The sequence below is a fragment of the Epinephelus fuscoguttatus genome, linkage group LG11 (assembly GCF_011397635.1).
Source record: "Epinephelus fuscoguttatus linkage group LG11, E.fuscoguttatus.final_Chr_v1".
Taxonomy (NCBI): Eukaryota; Metazoa; Chordata; class Actinopteri; order Perciformes; family Serranidae; genus Epinephelus; species Epinephelus fuscoguttatus.
The window spans coordinates 7,068,143-7,082,609 of record NC_064762.1 but is presented as its reverse complement, the minus strand read 5'-3'; the positions used below and the strand labels follow the sequence as shown (position 1 = coordinate 7,082,609).

Here is a 14,467-nt window from a genome sequence, read left to right as displayed (position 1 = left end):
ACATGCTGAACATGGCTGGTGTTATGTCCCAGCTGTGTGTGATTCTGCTTTATGCATCTCTTGCGTGTTACAACCTGCAGATTCCCTTCAAACCGAGTCCCAAGTATGTAGTTATGTATGTATGCAGTGTCACTCATATTGTGAATCTGTGGTGTGAACACAGTGCACAAAGCCACAGAGTCTCCAAATCGAATCTGTCAAGCTGACATTCACCATTAGCAGCAGCACACCTGAGCAACCTGTCACTCACTCACTTTCTTATCATTAGTTCCTCATCTGTGCATATTTGGGCCGGAATTCACTCATCATTATACCGGCAGTCTCGAGTCGGACAGAGTCTACTGCTCACTGGAAAATGGTCTGCCTGTCAATCTGTCCGTCCTGTCTGCCTCACCTGAATCCTGGAGAGAGGAATCCGTCCTCTCGTCAGTGGCTTCCTCTGTGGATAATCTATTATGTTGGGAAGACTTAGACAGGCGTAACAATCTCTAATGGTTGTGTCAGTCAGGAAGCAACCTACCCGCCGCACGCTGCCGGCAGGGCCCGCCCAACCGTGGTGGGAGTGCTCATGGACTGCTCTGGGATTTGCTGTGACAGGAACTGATTGACGCCTGAGCCAATGTCTTCATCTGAGGGAAGAGCTGAATTAGACGGAGTGTGTTTTGAATGGAAACAGGTGGTGGTGGTGGATGTGTTGCTCATATGTGGATGATGCAAGAAAGTGTCATCAAGCCTATCTCCATGCTGCACTTGTTCCCATTATCAGCCCTTTCAACTTGCCATTTGCCATGTCAAAAGCAGTGATTGACACTTGATTGTTAAGAACATTGATCGCAGGAGTTATCAGTCAGAATGGCTCGCTGATTGGGACGTGACTTGCACTCGCTCTGTTTGTGCATGAGCTTAATTCTGAGCAGTAATCAGGCTCGTTTATACTCATTTATATGGTTACTTTGGTACTATTGTGATTTCATCATTTGTTATCTACCACATTTAGACGCCACTGAAGTATGAAAAATGGCTGCTTGCCTCGACTTCCTCTCTGGCAGCACTGAGTCTTAATAGGCTGCCGGGGGAAAAGGAGGAGAGATTGATCCTCCTGATGATTTCATTAGATGACATCAAAGCAGGGAAATTGCAACAGAGAGCGGGAATGCATCTTCAGTGAATAGGAAATCATCTGTCATTTGAATGATACTGTAAGAACATCAGCAGTGACATGTAACCTTGTCAGCGGAGACGCAATAATTATGATGTTTTCTCAATATGGATATTATGAGAGTGCAACACATACGGACAGATTTACAGATCACTAATATCTAAGCAGGAAAACAGTTCATTATAGATCCCCAGGCCAATTCAGGAATCGATGTATATGTGACTAGATGAAGTTACAGTATATCTGTGTATATGCAAGTGTTGAGTCATCCAGGTCATGTGCAGGTGCGGATTAAGATGCTCGGGGGCCCCTGGGCAAAATTTTGCTGTAGGCCTGCACAAAAGGACATTAAGTGAAGCTGAAATTTGAATTCTTCTCAGTTTTTGTGTAAGGAAATAAAATTATAAAGCAGTTATTGTGCATATTCTTCAATAAATTAATAGGATGTAACTATTTTGGGACATTTTGTAGAAATGTCATCACACCAGCTTTGCTTTTTTATATACAGACCAAACAACGGAAGTATCATGCCACGCCATTGTGTGATTTTAGACAACATGCTGGCATCCTACATGCAAAATAGGCATGACGAGCATGACATGTAACCCTATGCATGTAACACAACAGCGTCAGCCTCTAATGTGACGTATCACATATGCGTCGGCAGCGCTTTATCATTTACCATCTCTGTTATATGGCGGCTAATCTCGTCCTCCTCTCGAAGGGTAAAGAGCTCCCAGACCTCATTGTATCTCCAGTTTGTGGACATTTTCGGCTGCTGCTCCCCTACTTTGAGTTAGCTGCTAACTGCTGTTAGCTGCTTTTTAAATGTCTGGTGGGTCATACTCATAACACATCAGTCTCATCCTGTCGGCTGTCCCTTTAACACAGACTTCAATTTGGCACTATTACTACCTCCGCTGCAGGCTCTAAGGTAAGACAACTATGTCCCCACATTCTGCAACTGTACCTTTTATACAGAAAGGCAAAGCGGAATAAAGGCACGACATTCCTGCCTTGAGCAGGCACTGTAAAAGGGGCTAGCACCTAAGTCTCAAACCTTGAGCTCCTAGCTTGCTATGCTAAACAGAGGGTGAATATGTGGGCTAGGTATCAGAACTAGATACTTTTAAGGTATCAACCAAAATATTCCAGTATCAAGGTATCAAAACATCTTTGATTCCTATATCTGAGCCATTTTGCACCAGGGCTCTGATTCCAGACCATGCCAGCATTTTACCAGACCAGCAAACTTTCTGTTGCTGCCATCTCCAGAGCCGCTCTCTCTCTGCAGAATGGTCAGTTCAGTGTCTGCCTGGTTGGCACAAGCTAACACAACAGCAGAGGCTAACATCTGACACAGAGCCATTGAATGGTCCCTACAGACTCACACTGACAATAAAACAGCTCGACTACGTCATTGAACAAATTAAAAACCACAAGGGCTAACTGTTAGTCAGGTAATGCTAACAGTTAGCCCTGTCACTGTGTGTGTGCGGCCGGATCAGAATCAGTTTCTCTACTGGTTTCACTTAAGAGTACAGGGGTTGTAAATTTTTAAACGATACCCAGCCCTTGTGAATTTTGGACCTAAATTCATCAGGTATCAAGAAACATGACTCTAAATGAAAGCTGATGTTGTTTTGTGTCTGCTGAATATCTGCAATATGTTCACTAACTCATGGGTAATTATTCTCCAGTTATCCAAAGTCAAGGTTAACCACTTTTTTTTTGCATTGTCAGTAGGATTTTGGCTAAATTCATGCATATGCCAAAAACACCAAGGATGTCAACTGATTTCTTAGCAAAAAAAGAAAGAGTTCATTTTAGTTTGACTTTTAGATCAGACATCAGCTCAAGGAGCGCCAGAAATTAGGCAATTTGTGCTTCTTCCAAATCAGTTAGCACTTTATCAAAGGAGCTGCGGCCTTCGGAGTTCTGGGACAGTTGTCTCTCTAGAGCAGGGTGGGTGTTTATGGCACGACTTCACCTACTTCCAAGGTGCATGGAAAAGAGGAAGAAGTCTAAAGAGATCAAAACTCTTAACTCTGAAAACTCCACAAGTCCAAAATAGTCGTCTCTTCGCCCAGTTGTTAATCCAGCCTTGGTCGTGTGATGTGTAGCAGTTGTAATACAAGGGTCATTATGTTGTCAAGATTATCTGAGAGATTACATCCATTCCTTGTCACTCCATCAGAACTCTCAAAGCCTTTTTTGGTGAATTGATGACTGTACCTCTTGAGTTCGGCTGTTCTTGTGTCTGACATGCTACATGCTGGATCATTACTGCACATGGCTCAGGTCAGAACATAAACCTAATAACTACCAGCAAGTTTTAGAGATCACATCAAGAACATGTGCACTGCTTGTTCATTTTAGGCTGTTCTGATTTTCACCGTCTCATCAGCACAAATTCCAATCATTTCTAAAGCTCCTTGCAGTGTCTGTATCAATGAGAGCAGATCCTCTTTCCTTTTAACCCAGCCTCTGATCCTATTAAAGCTGGATCCTTATCACCTTTATCAGGTCTGGAATGGATGGGAGCTTAACTGCCTTTGTGCACGTTGGCAGGAGCCGGCCGGCCTAATGTTTCATTATTCCAACTTCAAGGTTACAACCTTGAGAGGAAACAAAAGGGAAAGGCTCAGGCATTGATTAGAGAATCAAATCATCAGATGTTATCGTCAATGTCTTAATCATGGATGTCACACCCTGTAACACTAACAGCTGCACACCAACGCCAGCTAACAGTGAACTATAACCCACGGCAACAGCATAACCTCTGATTGTAGGTGTGTTAACAGCCGGGGCTCAACCTTTGTGCGGCCCAACAGTGCCATCTAGGAGGTTCACAGCAGGAGTAGGTTTCTGTTGAACTGATGTTTCTCTCTGCATGAGAACACAATCACCCAACACTTAAACAAACACATGCAAATAGAGGGGGAAGAGGGGGCCTTACACGTGAAGAGTTAAACAAACAATCATGTCTGAAAAACATGCAAATTTAGAAGAGACCGTGCTGACAGACACGTTTCACCAGAACATATTTATCAAACAGGAAAAGAACAGGAAGTACAACCTGGACGTCAACTGTGAAATCTTGGACGTGTTTCCAGGAAACTCTCCTATTGTTGTTACGTTCCCTCACACCAGAGGTCCTCTCTCCCTCTGCGTGTGCCTGAAATATCTACACTGGTAGCACTCTGCCCACGAATAAAGGGAGCACAGGCCACAGAAGAGCTGGTGCCGGATCTTCCTAAAGCCCCCTACGACCCTGCGTCCTCATATGAGGACATGACATTTTGGCTTTGCTGCACCACATTCTTCATTCTGCTAAACTTAAGGTGGATTTATATTTGTGCGTCAGCTCCATGCAGGACCTGCGCTGTTGTGAGCATTTGTATCTGTGCGGTGATGTGTCTGCGTCACTCTGCAGTTACACCTCCAAAACACTAGTTGATTTAAAACACACATTAAACACACATTAAACACACATTAAACATGGCTTAATAGAGACAATTTCAAACACAAATCAGTTTCACTATAACTCGCAGCATTCACAGACAAACACTTGTCTTTATCTGGACACATTTTCCCCACAAATACAACATGCTAATGTTTTTAGCACAAGCCTATGGCATTTTACATTGTATAAAGTAGCCTAGCAGCTAGCAGACTTTTCCTCTACTCATATGAAGCCAGGGACAACAGCAACATTTAACAAAACTAATGTTACAAAATTCATCTCCATTACAACTCACAAGGTTCACTGACAAAACAACTGTCTTATACTAAACACGTTTTCCAAACAAATACAACATGCTAACGTTATTAGCACAAGGCTATGGCATTTTACATTGTATAAATTAGCCTAGCAGCTAGCGGACTTTTCCTCTACTCATATGAATCCAGGAACAACAGCAACATTTAACAAAGGTAACGTTACAAAATTTGGCTCCATTACAACTCACAAGGTTCACTGACAAAACACGTTTTCCAAACAAATACAACATGCTAACGTTATTAGCACAAGCCTATGGCATTTTACATTGTATAAATTAGCAGCTAGCAGAGATTTCCTCTACTCATATGAAGCCAGGATAAATCTCTTCACAATGTATTGTTTCTTATCTGTGAAATTAAAGTAAATAAAAGCTTTGTTTCCTCTGAGGGAAATGGTTTCAGCTTACAAACATATACAGGAGATCTGTGTCACCGCAATGTGTAGTTACATGTCTGAGGACGTGCACGTCAGGCCACGGCGTAGGGTACGGCGTAGGGTACGACGTTGATTCGACGCAGAAGTATAAACCCTGCTTTAGACCTAATGTCCTCATTCGTGGACACTTTTGTGCCATATATGGGGGGCAGGGGGTCACTAGGGGAAGCTTGCCTAGGGCGCCAAATGTGCTAGGTGCGGCCCTGAGAGGATTCAGCTCCTCTCAGCTGCTGACAGATGTAAGACTGTGTTGTTTACATAACCTGATGGGTTCAGATAAAGAGCCAGATGTCAAAGGTCAAACTGTCACAGCAGGGGCACAGGATCATCAGTGACATGCTATATTTGTTTTATGTTAATGAAAATTAAAACAGCCACATAATCTACTTAAATACTTCACATCCAAACACAAAAGCCTTGTTAAACAGGTGAGAGACTTACTATAACTTCTAACCACCTTCATTTCTACATGAGTTAAAACCAGCTTTGTATCTCTGTCACTGCTTCTTTACTTTCCTTCCTGTGGGAACGACCTTGGAAGCAGCCTTGACCTTTGTTATGCATCTTCCCAGCAGCTCAGGTGAGTAGAACTGGAACAGGATTTTCAGCTGACGCCTCAGCAAAGGTTATTGTGGGTTATTTCCACGGGCTGGGCTTCAGGACGTCCCACGCTGAGCAGAGGGAGACGCCTAGCAGAGAAGGAGGAGGAAGACAGGAGGTCTCACTCTGTCCGACATTAACACGCCACAAACATCATGATACAGGTACAAACAATTCTGACCTGTCTCCAAAAGACAGCTGATTTTTTCTTATTGTTTGGATTTTTTTATATTTAATAATAATGTTTTTGCTCCCTCATCTTGGTGTCAGCTACAGAGTCATCTTAAACCACAACCCCAATTCCAAAAAAAATGTTGTTGTGTAAAATGTAAATAAAAGCAAAATGCAGTGATTTTATAAATTCTTTTTGACCTATATGCAATATTAGGATACCCCTTTCACACCCAATCATACTTTAATCTGTTACCAATTAACCTGTGAAATGATACAAACAGGTGGTTTCTTGAGCATTTCACAACTTTCTCAGTCTTTACGACTCATGTTCCAACATTTCTGGAACGTGTTGCAGACATCAGATTCAGAATCTTCTTATTAGTCCAGTATTTTTTTTAAATAATTGAAGATATGCTTTAAAACCGAGGTTCAAGAGCCATTTGTAAATATTGACTGTTGCAACAATGCATTTTCAGGACATTTGAGAATCACATGACCCATAGTCTGTGTTTTATTACAGGCATCACATGTTCCACTTGGATGTTTCCCAATATGGTGCAGAGATTAATTCAGTTTAGTGTGTCCCATTCTGATTCTACTGATCAGACACTCTTACTTCACATTGTTTCTCAGTGACGTTCCCTCTCTGACTTCTTTTTAAATCATATATAAACGCCTTCCTTAGGTATCGTTGTCCCATCACCTCTGCCACCACATCTTAACTTTGTTCCACACAAAAGTTTTCCACTTGATTTGCTTTTGGCACTTTTGGCAAGATGATCTGCTTTTTTATCCCCTTGAATGTCTATACGTCAATTTTGTTTTTTAAAAAATGGTTGTTTTCATGCTTTCGTGTCACTTGTACATATGTGTGTATTTTGTTGTCGCTTGTATTGTAATGTAGTAATTAAGAAAAGAAGAAGAAGTTCATTATGACTCCAGTTTGCTACTGGTGACTGCTGGAAGAAAAAATAACTCATATTCTACAAGATACAAGACTTTTATCCTCCATATTGTTGGACTTTCCTGAATCAATATTAACTGAAATACAGAGAACCATCTCTTTAGTACAACTTCTTCCATTTCTACAATCAACATCTACATTATCATTATTAAAAAAAATATACTTGTAAATTTACCTACTTGCAAATTGTACATTTATAACAATTATATATATATATATATATATATGAATTATATTACTGCTTAGTCTGTAACTCTTGTTCAATTATGCAATATTTGTTTTTATCCTTTTCTTTGTATGTATGATTACTGTTGTTGAACAGAGGATGTATCTTCATCTTCAGCCATTTTTGGCTTCTAGCCTCTCCTGTACAATGTTTTAACTTTTAATTTCTTTTTTTGTGACTGGCAATGTTTATTTTATTATATTCAAATCAGTTGCATCACATGGTCGACATAATATAGTCCATCACAACAGCAAAACACACACCCACACCTGTCCCACTTGTACCCAAGAGGGGCCATCCTATCTGTAGAGCCAAAGAGAGACACGACAAGGCATAATAAATAAAATTCTGTAAGTAGGCTAGAAGGAATGTGTATCTGAAGAAAATGGGAAAAGAAGAAAAGAAGAAAAAATAGAATAAAATAAAATAAAATGAAATTAAATTAAATTAAATTAAATTAAATTGAAAAAATAAAATAAAATAAAACTTACAATAGAGCCCATCATATCTCAAACTGGTACATATATAGTGACCAGATACATACCCCATTTCAGGAGATTATTATCATTATTATTATTACTATGTGTTGTATTTCAAATATGTTTTGACCTTGGCCAGGTCTCTCTTGTGCAAGAGATTTTTTTTTTATATCAATGGGACTTCCTGGTTAAATTAAAATAAAATAAAATAAAATGAAATAGTATAAAACAAAATAAAACAAATAAAATGTGGTGTTTTTTGTCTTACACTAAAGTAAACTAAACTAAACTTTTTTTTTCTTTTTTAAAAATCTTTTCTTGTTAAATTAAAACTCCCTCTAATTACTAAAAGCCCCCAAATTCCCAATGAGAGGCTAAAAACGAAGTACATGACCTCTGTTTCCGGTGTGAACTGAAACCCTGGCCTGAGTGATGAGTTGTTTCGATAGATGATCTTTGTACTGGAGTACCAGCGTCGACCAATCAAATGATTCGGGGGGCGGGGACTTCCGGCAGGCTCGTGCGGCCACAGTGCAGAGTGGGCGTTTAATCTGTCTTCTCGTCGAGCTCATACATGACTTCACGGTAAACGTTACACAAGTTTGGCAACTTCAAACCGTGAAACCAACCGTCGGCCGACAAACATGACGGAAAGCTCCGCGAACAAGCTGCTGAACGGGGACGGCTGCCACCGGACCGCCAACGGGAAGAAACCGGGTAAAAATGGCTTCGTGAAGAATCACTGCCTGTTTCAACAGACACACAAGTATCGTCGCCCCAGGGACAAGGTAAGGCCCAACCGTCAACGGCTCCACCGGGGGAGGAACTGTAGACAGCCGGTGTTGTGTTCGGTACCGAGTGCAGTCTGAATTAACGGAATAACGTTAGCTCTGTTCGGTGTGTGCGTGATTACACTGCGGTTATTACCGGTTGTTACGGAGCACACACGGAAAGTGTGAGCTGCATGTGTGTGACGGCAGCCTCACGTCACATCACAACTAAACTGTGAACATTAGCTAATGTATGTTGCTAATGCTATGCTAATTAGTTTGTGTAATAGTTTACATAGCGGCCTGTGGTTAGCATTGTGTGCTAGCTTAGCAGTTTGTCCCAATGCGACACATTTTAAGCTAGCTGTTACCCGGAATTGTATTTCTAAGGGACTGTTCTGTACTTATCAGAGGAAGGTGGTGCCTGGGTGTGACTTAGTTTATTTATTTATTAAATCTGACCCTCCCTGAAGCTACAGATACATATCTTTTAACCACCCTGGGAGTCTCAGAAACAACATGACCTTCCCTCCATCATAAAGTAATTATTCAATTTTGTGATGTTTGTCAGTTAAAAGTTTGAGACAGAATCCTGTAGTTGTAAAATCAATCAATCAATCAATCAATCAATCAATCAGTCAATTTTATTTATAGAGCCCAATATCACAAATCACAATTTGCCTCACAGGACTTTACAGCACACAACATCCCTCTGTCCTTTGGACCCTCACAGCGGATAAGGAAAAACTCCCCAAAAAAACCCGTAAAACGCCTCACTCTTGTTGTGCTTGTCGGTTAGTTTGTGCAGACGGTTCATTTTTAGCCAAATTTTAATTGAGATACACCGAATGAAGTGATTGAAATGTAATAACACTCACCATGTTTACATCACACAATAGACAATTGATTTATTGCGTTAGTGTGACTAGAGCCGGACTTACAAAGTACATGAAGACATGTTATCCAGACTGAAATTGTTCTAAATCAAAGTTCTCAAAGCTATCCAGATAATGTGATCGGGAGTCAAATTCCTCCTGCATGCATACAGTCAATCAGACCCAAACTGGCCTCAGCGCTCTGAGAATGCTCAACAGTTTCCGCCCCGGGCTTTGACCCAGAAGTCGAATAGCATTGAATACGTAACAGAAGAAGAAGCCAGTATCAACATGGTGAAATCTACATCCAGAGCGGTGACTTTCTGGACGGACCAAATGTACAGAGCTGTAAAGTTGCTGCTAGCTAACCGTAGCTAACTTGTTTGTCAGTTGTTTGGTCTGTGATGTAATAGATCAACAACCAGAAAAAGGTTAACTAACAAGCAGAAAGGGGGCATATCTCCACCTATCGTAGAGGAGTAGGACATACTTTGGCCAGAACATCCCGTGCTTGTATACTGGGACAAGGACAGTAGTCCAATTAAATGGTCGAGTCACGCTATAACTGAAGCTCGACTAACTTGTGCATGTGATCACACTTGATGTTTTAAACTCTGATGTGGTTATGTGTCTTTGTCTGATGGAAGCATTTGTCGCACACAGTGTATCCAAGGACTGGCAGATATTTGAAAGTCTAATGATGAATTTTAGCGTGTGGTTTCTGTCTGTGATAAGTGGTGTAGTTTTGGTGACTTGTAAAGCAAAGATGCAGATATGGAAGGTCTGTAACACAACCATTTAAAGTTGTACGTCTCTCCCATGAGCCAAAATAAAAAAAGTCCTTCCCTAATTGTCTAAAAATGAATTTGACATGCCTCCCCCTTTTTGCACCACCCTCCCTCCTTATAAATAGCACACAGTCCCCTATAGTTAATTTTTTAATCATAGGGCTTTTGAAATACTTTTTGAAAATATATGTTTATTACATTTTTAATATTCAGCACAGAACAATCGGGCAATCCTTATTGTTGAGCCCTGTTATTATGTTAAATCAACAAAAACCCTAAATGCTTTTAAAAGTTTGCATTAATTTGTTAAAACAAGTTTTTTGGGAGTTGTTGCACCTCTGTCTGTAATTTTTGACCTGCACATTTGTGTGTACTGCAGTTTGTGTTTTGTTGACCAGAGTGTACTTTTTGTACACAAACAAAATTATATGTAGAGCAGCAGCGTTTGCCGTTCTCTCCTGCAAGTTGGTTTGATGCTGTCGGACTGGATGTGAGTAATCAGGTGTCAGCTTGCAGGGAATGAATAGCTGTAATGTTAGTCAATCCTGGAAATTTAAACACTAAAGTCTGAGTTAAGTCATAAGTCATTGGCGTTTGAGTCCAAGTCGGGTTGCAGGTGTTTTTCTAATTTGCTAGTCGATTCTGAAGTCATCAAATTTGTGCCTCGAGTCTGACTCCAGTTTAAGGTCACAGGAAGACTGATTTCCAGGAAACGTACAGACTAGCTAAGATGATTAAGGAGACTGTTGCAATATGGAAGATGAGTTAGGCCCAGTGTATTTACAGTAAGGGTCCTCAACTTTATAAAAAGCATCCACAGAGGAGTGAAGCACACACGAGATACTGGGAACACACTGTGTTATAAGATTGTGCCACAGTGGTTTTGTTGGAGCGGCATCCTTGATCCAAAAGATAAAAAGTATCCCTGGCAGCCAAAGTCAAAAGACTTTTTAAATACTTAATGTTAATAACACTTTGGATTTAAATGCAGGTTTAGCTGGTAACCAGGAGTGTTTGCTATGAAAGCTGCACTTGTTTTTGTGTCTCTAGCCTGTTGTGTAGTCGTACCTGCCACCTGATCAGGGAGAATGGTAGTGGGCTCTTTTGTAACCTTACACTCTGGTGTGTGTGTGTGTGTGTGTGTGTGTGTGGTGGAGTTAGACGAGTCTCTGTTTACACTGACTCCAGTGTGAAGTAGCCCTGTTGTGTTATTATGAGCGAGGCTGTCTGTCAGTCTCATGGGAGAGGGGGGCAGAGTGCGCTCCCTTCCACATGACACTTAAGCGGGAGAGGAATGTCTGCAGGCCATGAAGGGTGTGGTCCCTCCTGGGGTTGAATGAAAAGCACTGAAAACACACAGTGTAATTGTGTGTGTGTAGTGGTGGCGGTGGGGCACACATACAAGCCTTTGTTTTTTAGTTTAGTAGTTTAGGATTAACACAAAAGAGAAATCTATAGAGCGCATACTGTGTATACAGAAGGAATGCATCTGTCTCGTATATGAGTTCATCAGATTTCACACTTGTGGCCGCAGAAAGCTGCAAGGCTGCTGATCTCAACATAATGTGGATTTACACGATCAAGTCCAGATGCCTTGGCTGTCATACCAATCATATCCTCATGCATATAATAGCTCCATCCTGCCAGAAGTTAAGGCAGAGCTGCTGCTTATATCACCGCTGATGTCTGTCTGATTCATGGTTGAAATACTTAAAAATATACTCTGCAGGATTTTCCTAAAAACTATGTATAGACTCAAACAGAATTAGTCCCTCTCAGTCAACACTCACTGTGGCGGTGCATTTTTCTAGAGAGACTCTGCTGTGGACGTTTATGGGCGTGTACCCACACAGCGCTCAGGTGATGTCCAGGCTTTATAAAAAGTTGCCACCAGGTACCAGATCATAAGAAGTGAAGTAAAATGTCCAATGAGAGTCAATGTGAGGTCGGCTCTTACTTTGATTTTCTATGGCGAGCATGTTCACAAACAGTAACTGACAATCCTGCGCAGTATAGACTTACCAAATTCACATTTTCACATGGATGATTTTAAATCTCTCAAATGAACTAGGCCAGCATGTTGATAATGTTTTCCACTGATGTTGAACAATTTGATAAGGTAAACCTGAATGATACCAAGCACACCATTTATCAGCACTTGAAGGACAGTATTGCTCAGGATTGCTATCAGCCTTTCGGCTCTAAACCAGTGACATCATGTCATCATGTTGTGATATGAGCTCAACTGGTTCTCAATAAGGCAACTGAAACTGGAGTTAGATGCACACAGAGCTGTGTGTTTGGAAGAGGAATCAGGGTGTGTCTCATGTGACAGTGTTTCTGATATCAGCCGGCTAAACTGATTGCCGTCTGTCTGTTAACTCAAATTAAAGCTGGAGTACGCAGAGATCTGGCAAAGGCAGAATTAGAAAATACATCCTCCTCCTGCAGCTCTCCCCTCTCTGTCCTGAGCCCCTCCCACGTGACGACCACAGTGACCCAGTGTTTCCCGTACATTGATTTATATTTAATCTTATTTGGTTGTACAGTTGCCCGTGGCATCTGTCCCTCTGTTTATCAGACCACAAATGAGACAAGCATTAGCTGCCAGTCCCTCCACATTGCTCCCCGCTGCTCTGGACTTCCTCTCTGGGAGGAGAGTAGCAGTAGCTCACTTGACAGACCTTCAGTTGGTAGCTGTAGCGGCCTGAATTTGGTCAGTGCAGCACCTGGTGTCACAGCAGGCTGGTGTCCAGCAGCAGCGCCAGGTCTAACTTGTGTAATGGCAGCAACAGAAAGTTTGCTGACAGGGAGTCAGGGCTGTCTAGTCCCTTTAGGTGGGGGTTGCGCTGGCTGGATTATGGTTGCTGCAGCCGTGGGTGAAGGGTCAGTCTCCTCCTGTCAAGGTGGTCTGTAGTGATGGGAAATGAGGGGGGGACACACTGTGATTCAAGGCTCTAGCTAACGTTGGCTACATAAATGTGAACTTGATGTTGCAGCTGTGAGCCTTTAGCTTCGGTTGGCAGAAGGATAAACTATTAGCAATATTATTTCTCCATCTCCACGACGCTTTGCCGATACTGACACATGTTTTATTTCTTTTATTGTCAGACTCTCTTATAAATAAGTCCACCTTCCTTATTTGGGTCGCTTTGTAGTCTCAGCAGTTCTTGCCAATGCTGGAATAGCAACTTTCTCTGCAGGATTTTCGGCTATTAAATCAGGCTTTCACTGAAGAAGTGTGCACACACATCTATTATGTAAAAAAGCAAATAGGAATGTCCTCCTGAAATGACCCTTGATTATCCAGATTCTCCCATCTCAGGCTTCTTAAATCCTGAAAACAGGGCCAACACTAGCTATCAAACAAAAGCCAGAGACTGTGACATTTTGAGCAGCTGTGAGCTGCAATTCACAATTTCTAAGAAGAAGAAAGAAGATAATGTCATCTCAGATCCTTCAGGTGTAAAACCTCCCCCTCTTTGTGTTGCTGCATCATGTCCACAGCTGCTAGTTACCAAAGCTTATTGTAAAAGTCAAGAGCGTTAAACTGTGGCTAAATCTGGTGACCAAAACGTCCCCAGAAGTACACTGCACCGCACACTGATGACCAAGAAAAACTGACTGCTCGACATTGACGCCCAAATTAAACTGCCTTCCTCAGCTTTAACACATACAGTATTGAGACCGTTTCACGGTATGCCTGAGTCTCAATCACAGACTGGTCATAAATGTCCTCCTGGGTCGGTGTCAGTAGCTCAAAAATAGATCTTACCTTATCGAGCTAGTCATAATCCTCATATTGAGAGTATAGGAAAATGCTTAGAAGCAGGGTTTTTATGAGCGGGTAGGAATAAATGATCTCAATTACAGCTTTCAGCCGGGATGGTAGTGTCAATAATCGCTCAGTGAGAATGAGCCACAGATTGAATATACAAATAGCAGGGAGAGGCCTTACTTATTTACTCTGTGTTAGGCTTAATGTGAAACACACACCATGTGCAAGCTTTTCTTATTGTCTATACAATGTAATATGATCACCAGCTCTCAAATTGCAGAGTAAGCATATGAAAGAGCAGGTTTGGACAGAGTGTGTTGGCTGCATGCTGAGTGCTGTCCAGCTGTAAATGAATGGCACAGGTCTGCCTCCTCTCAGGCCCTGTTTGTCCACAGCTATAAAAAATTAAGCTAATGTGACGTCAGTCAAACTGTT

The 14,467-nt window shown here is 41.6% G+C and overlaps 1 protein-coding gene across 1 annotated transcript in view; it reads left to right on the top strand.

Annotated features, from left to right (window-relative positions):
* Positions 1-8,341: 8,341 nt before the first annotated feature.
* Positions 8,342-14,467, top strand: part of sptlc2b (serine palmitoyltransferase, long chain base subunit 2b) — a 33,005-nt gene continuing 26,879 nt past the window's right edge. Inside the window, exon 1 of the mRNA XM_049590135.1 lies at positions 8,342-8,609. Within this exon, the coding sequence (XP_049446092.1) occupies positions 8,466-8,609 (144 nt within the window). The 5' untranslated portion in view covers positions 8,342-8,465. The remainder of the gene's footprint in view (positions 8,610-14,467) is intronic.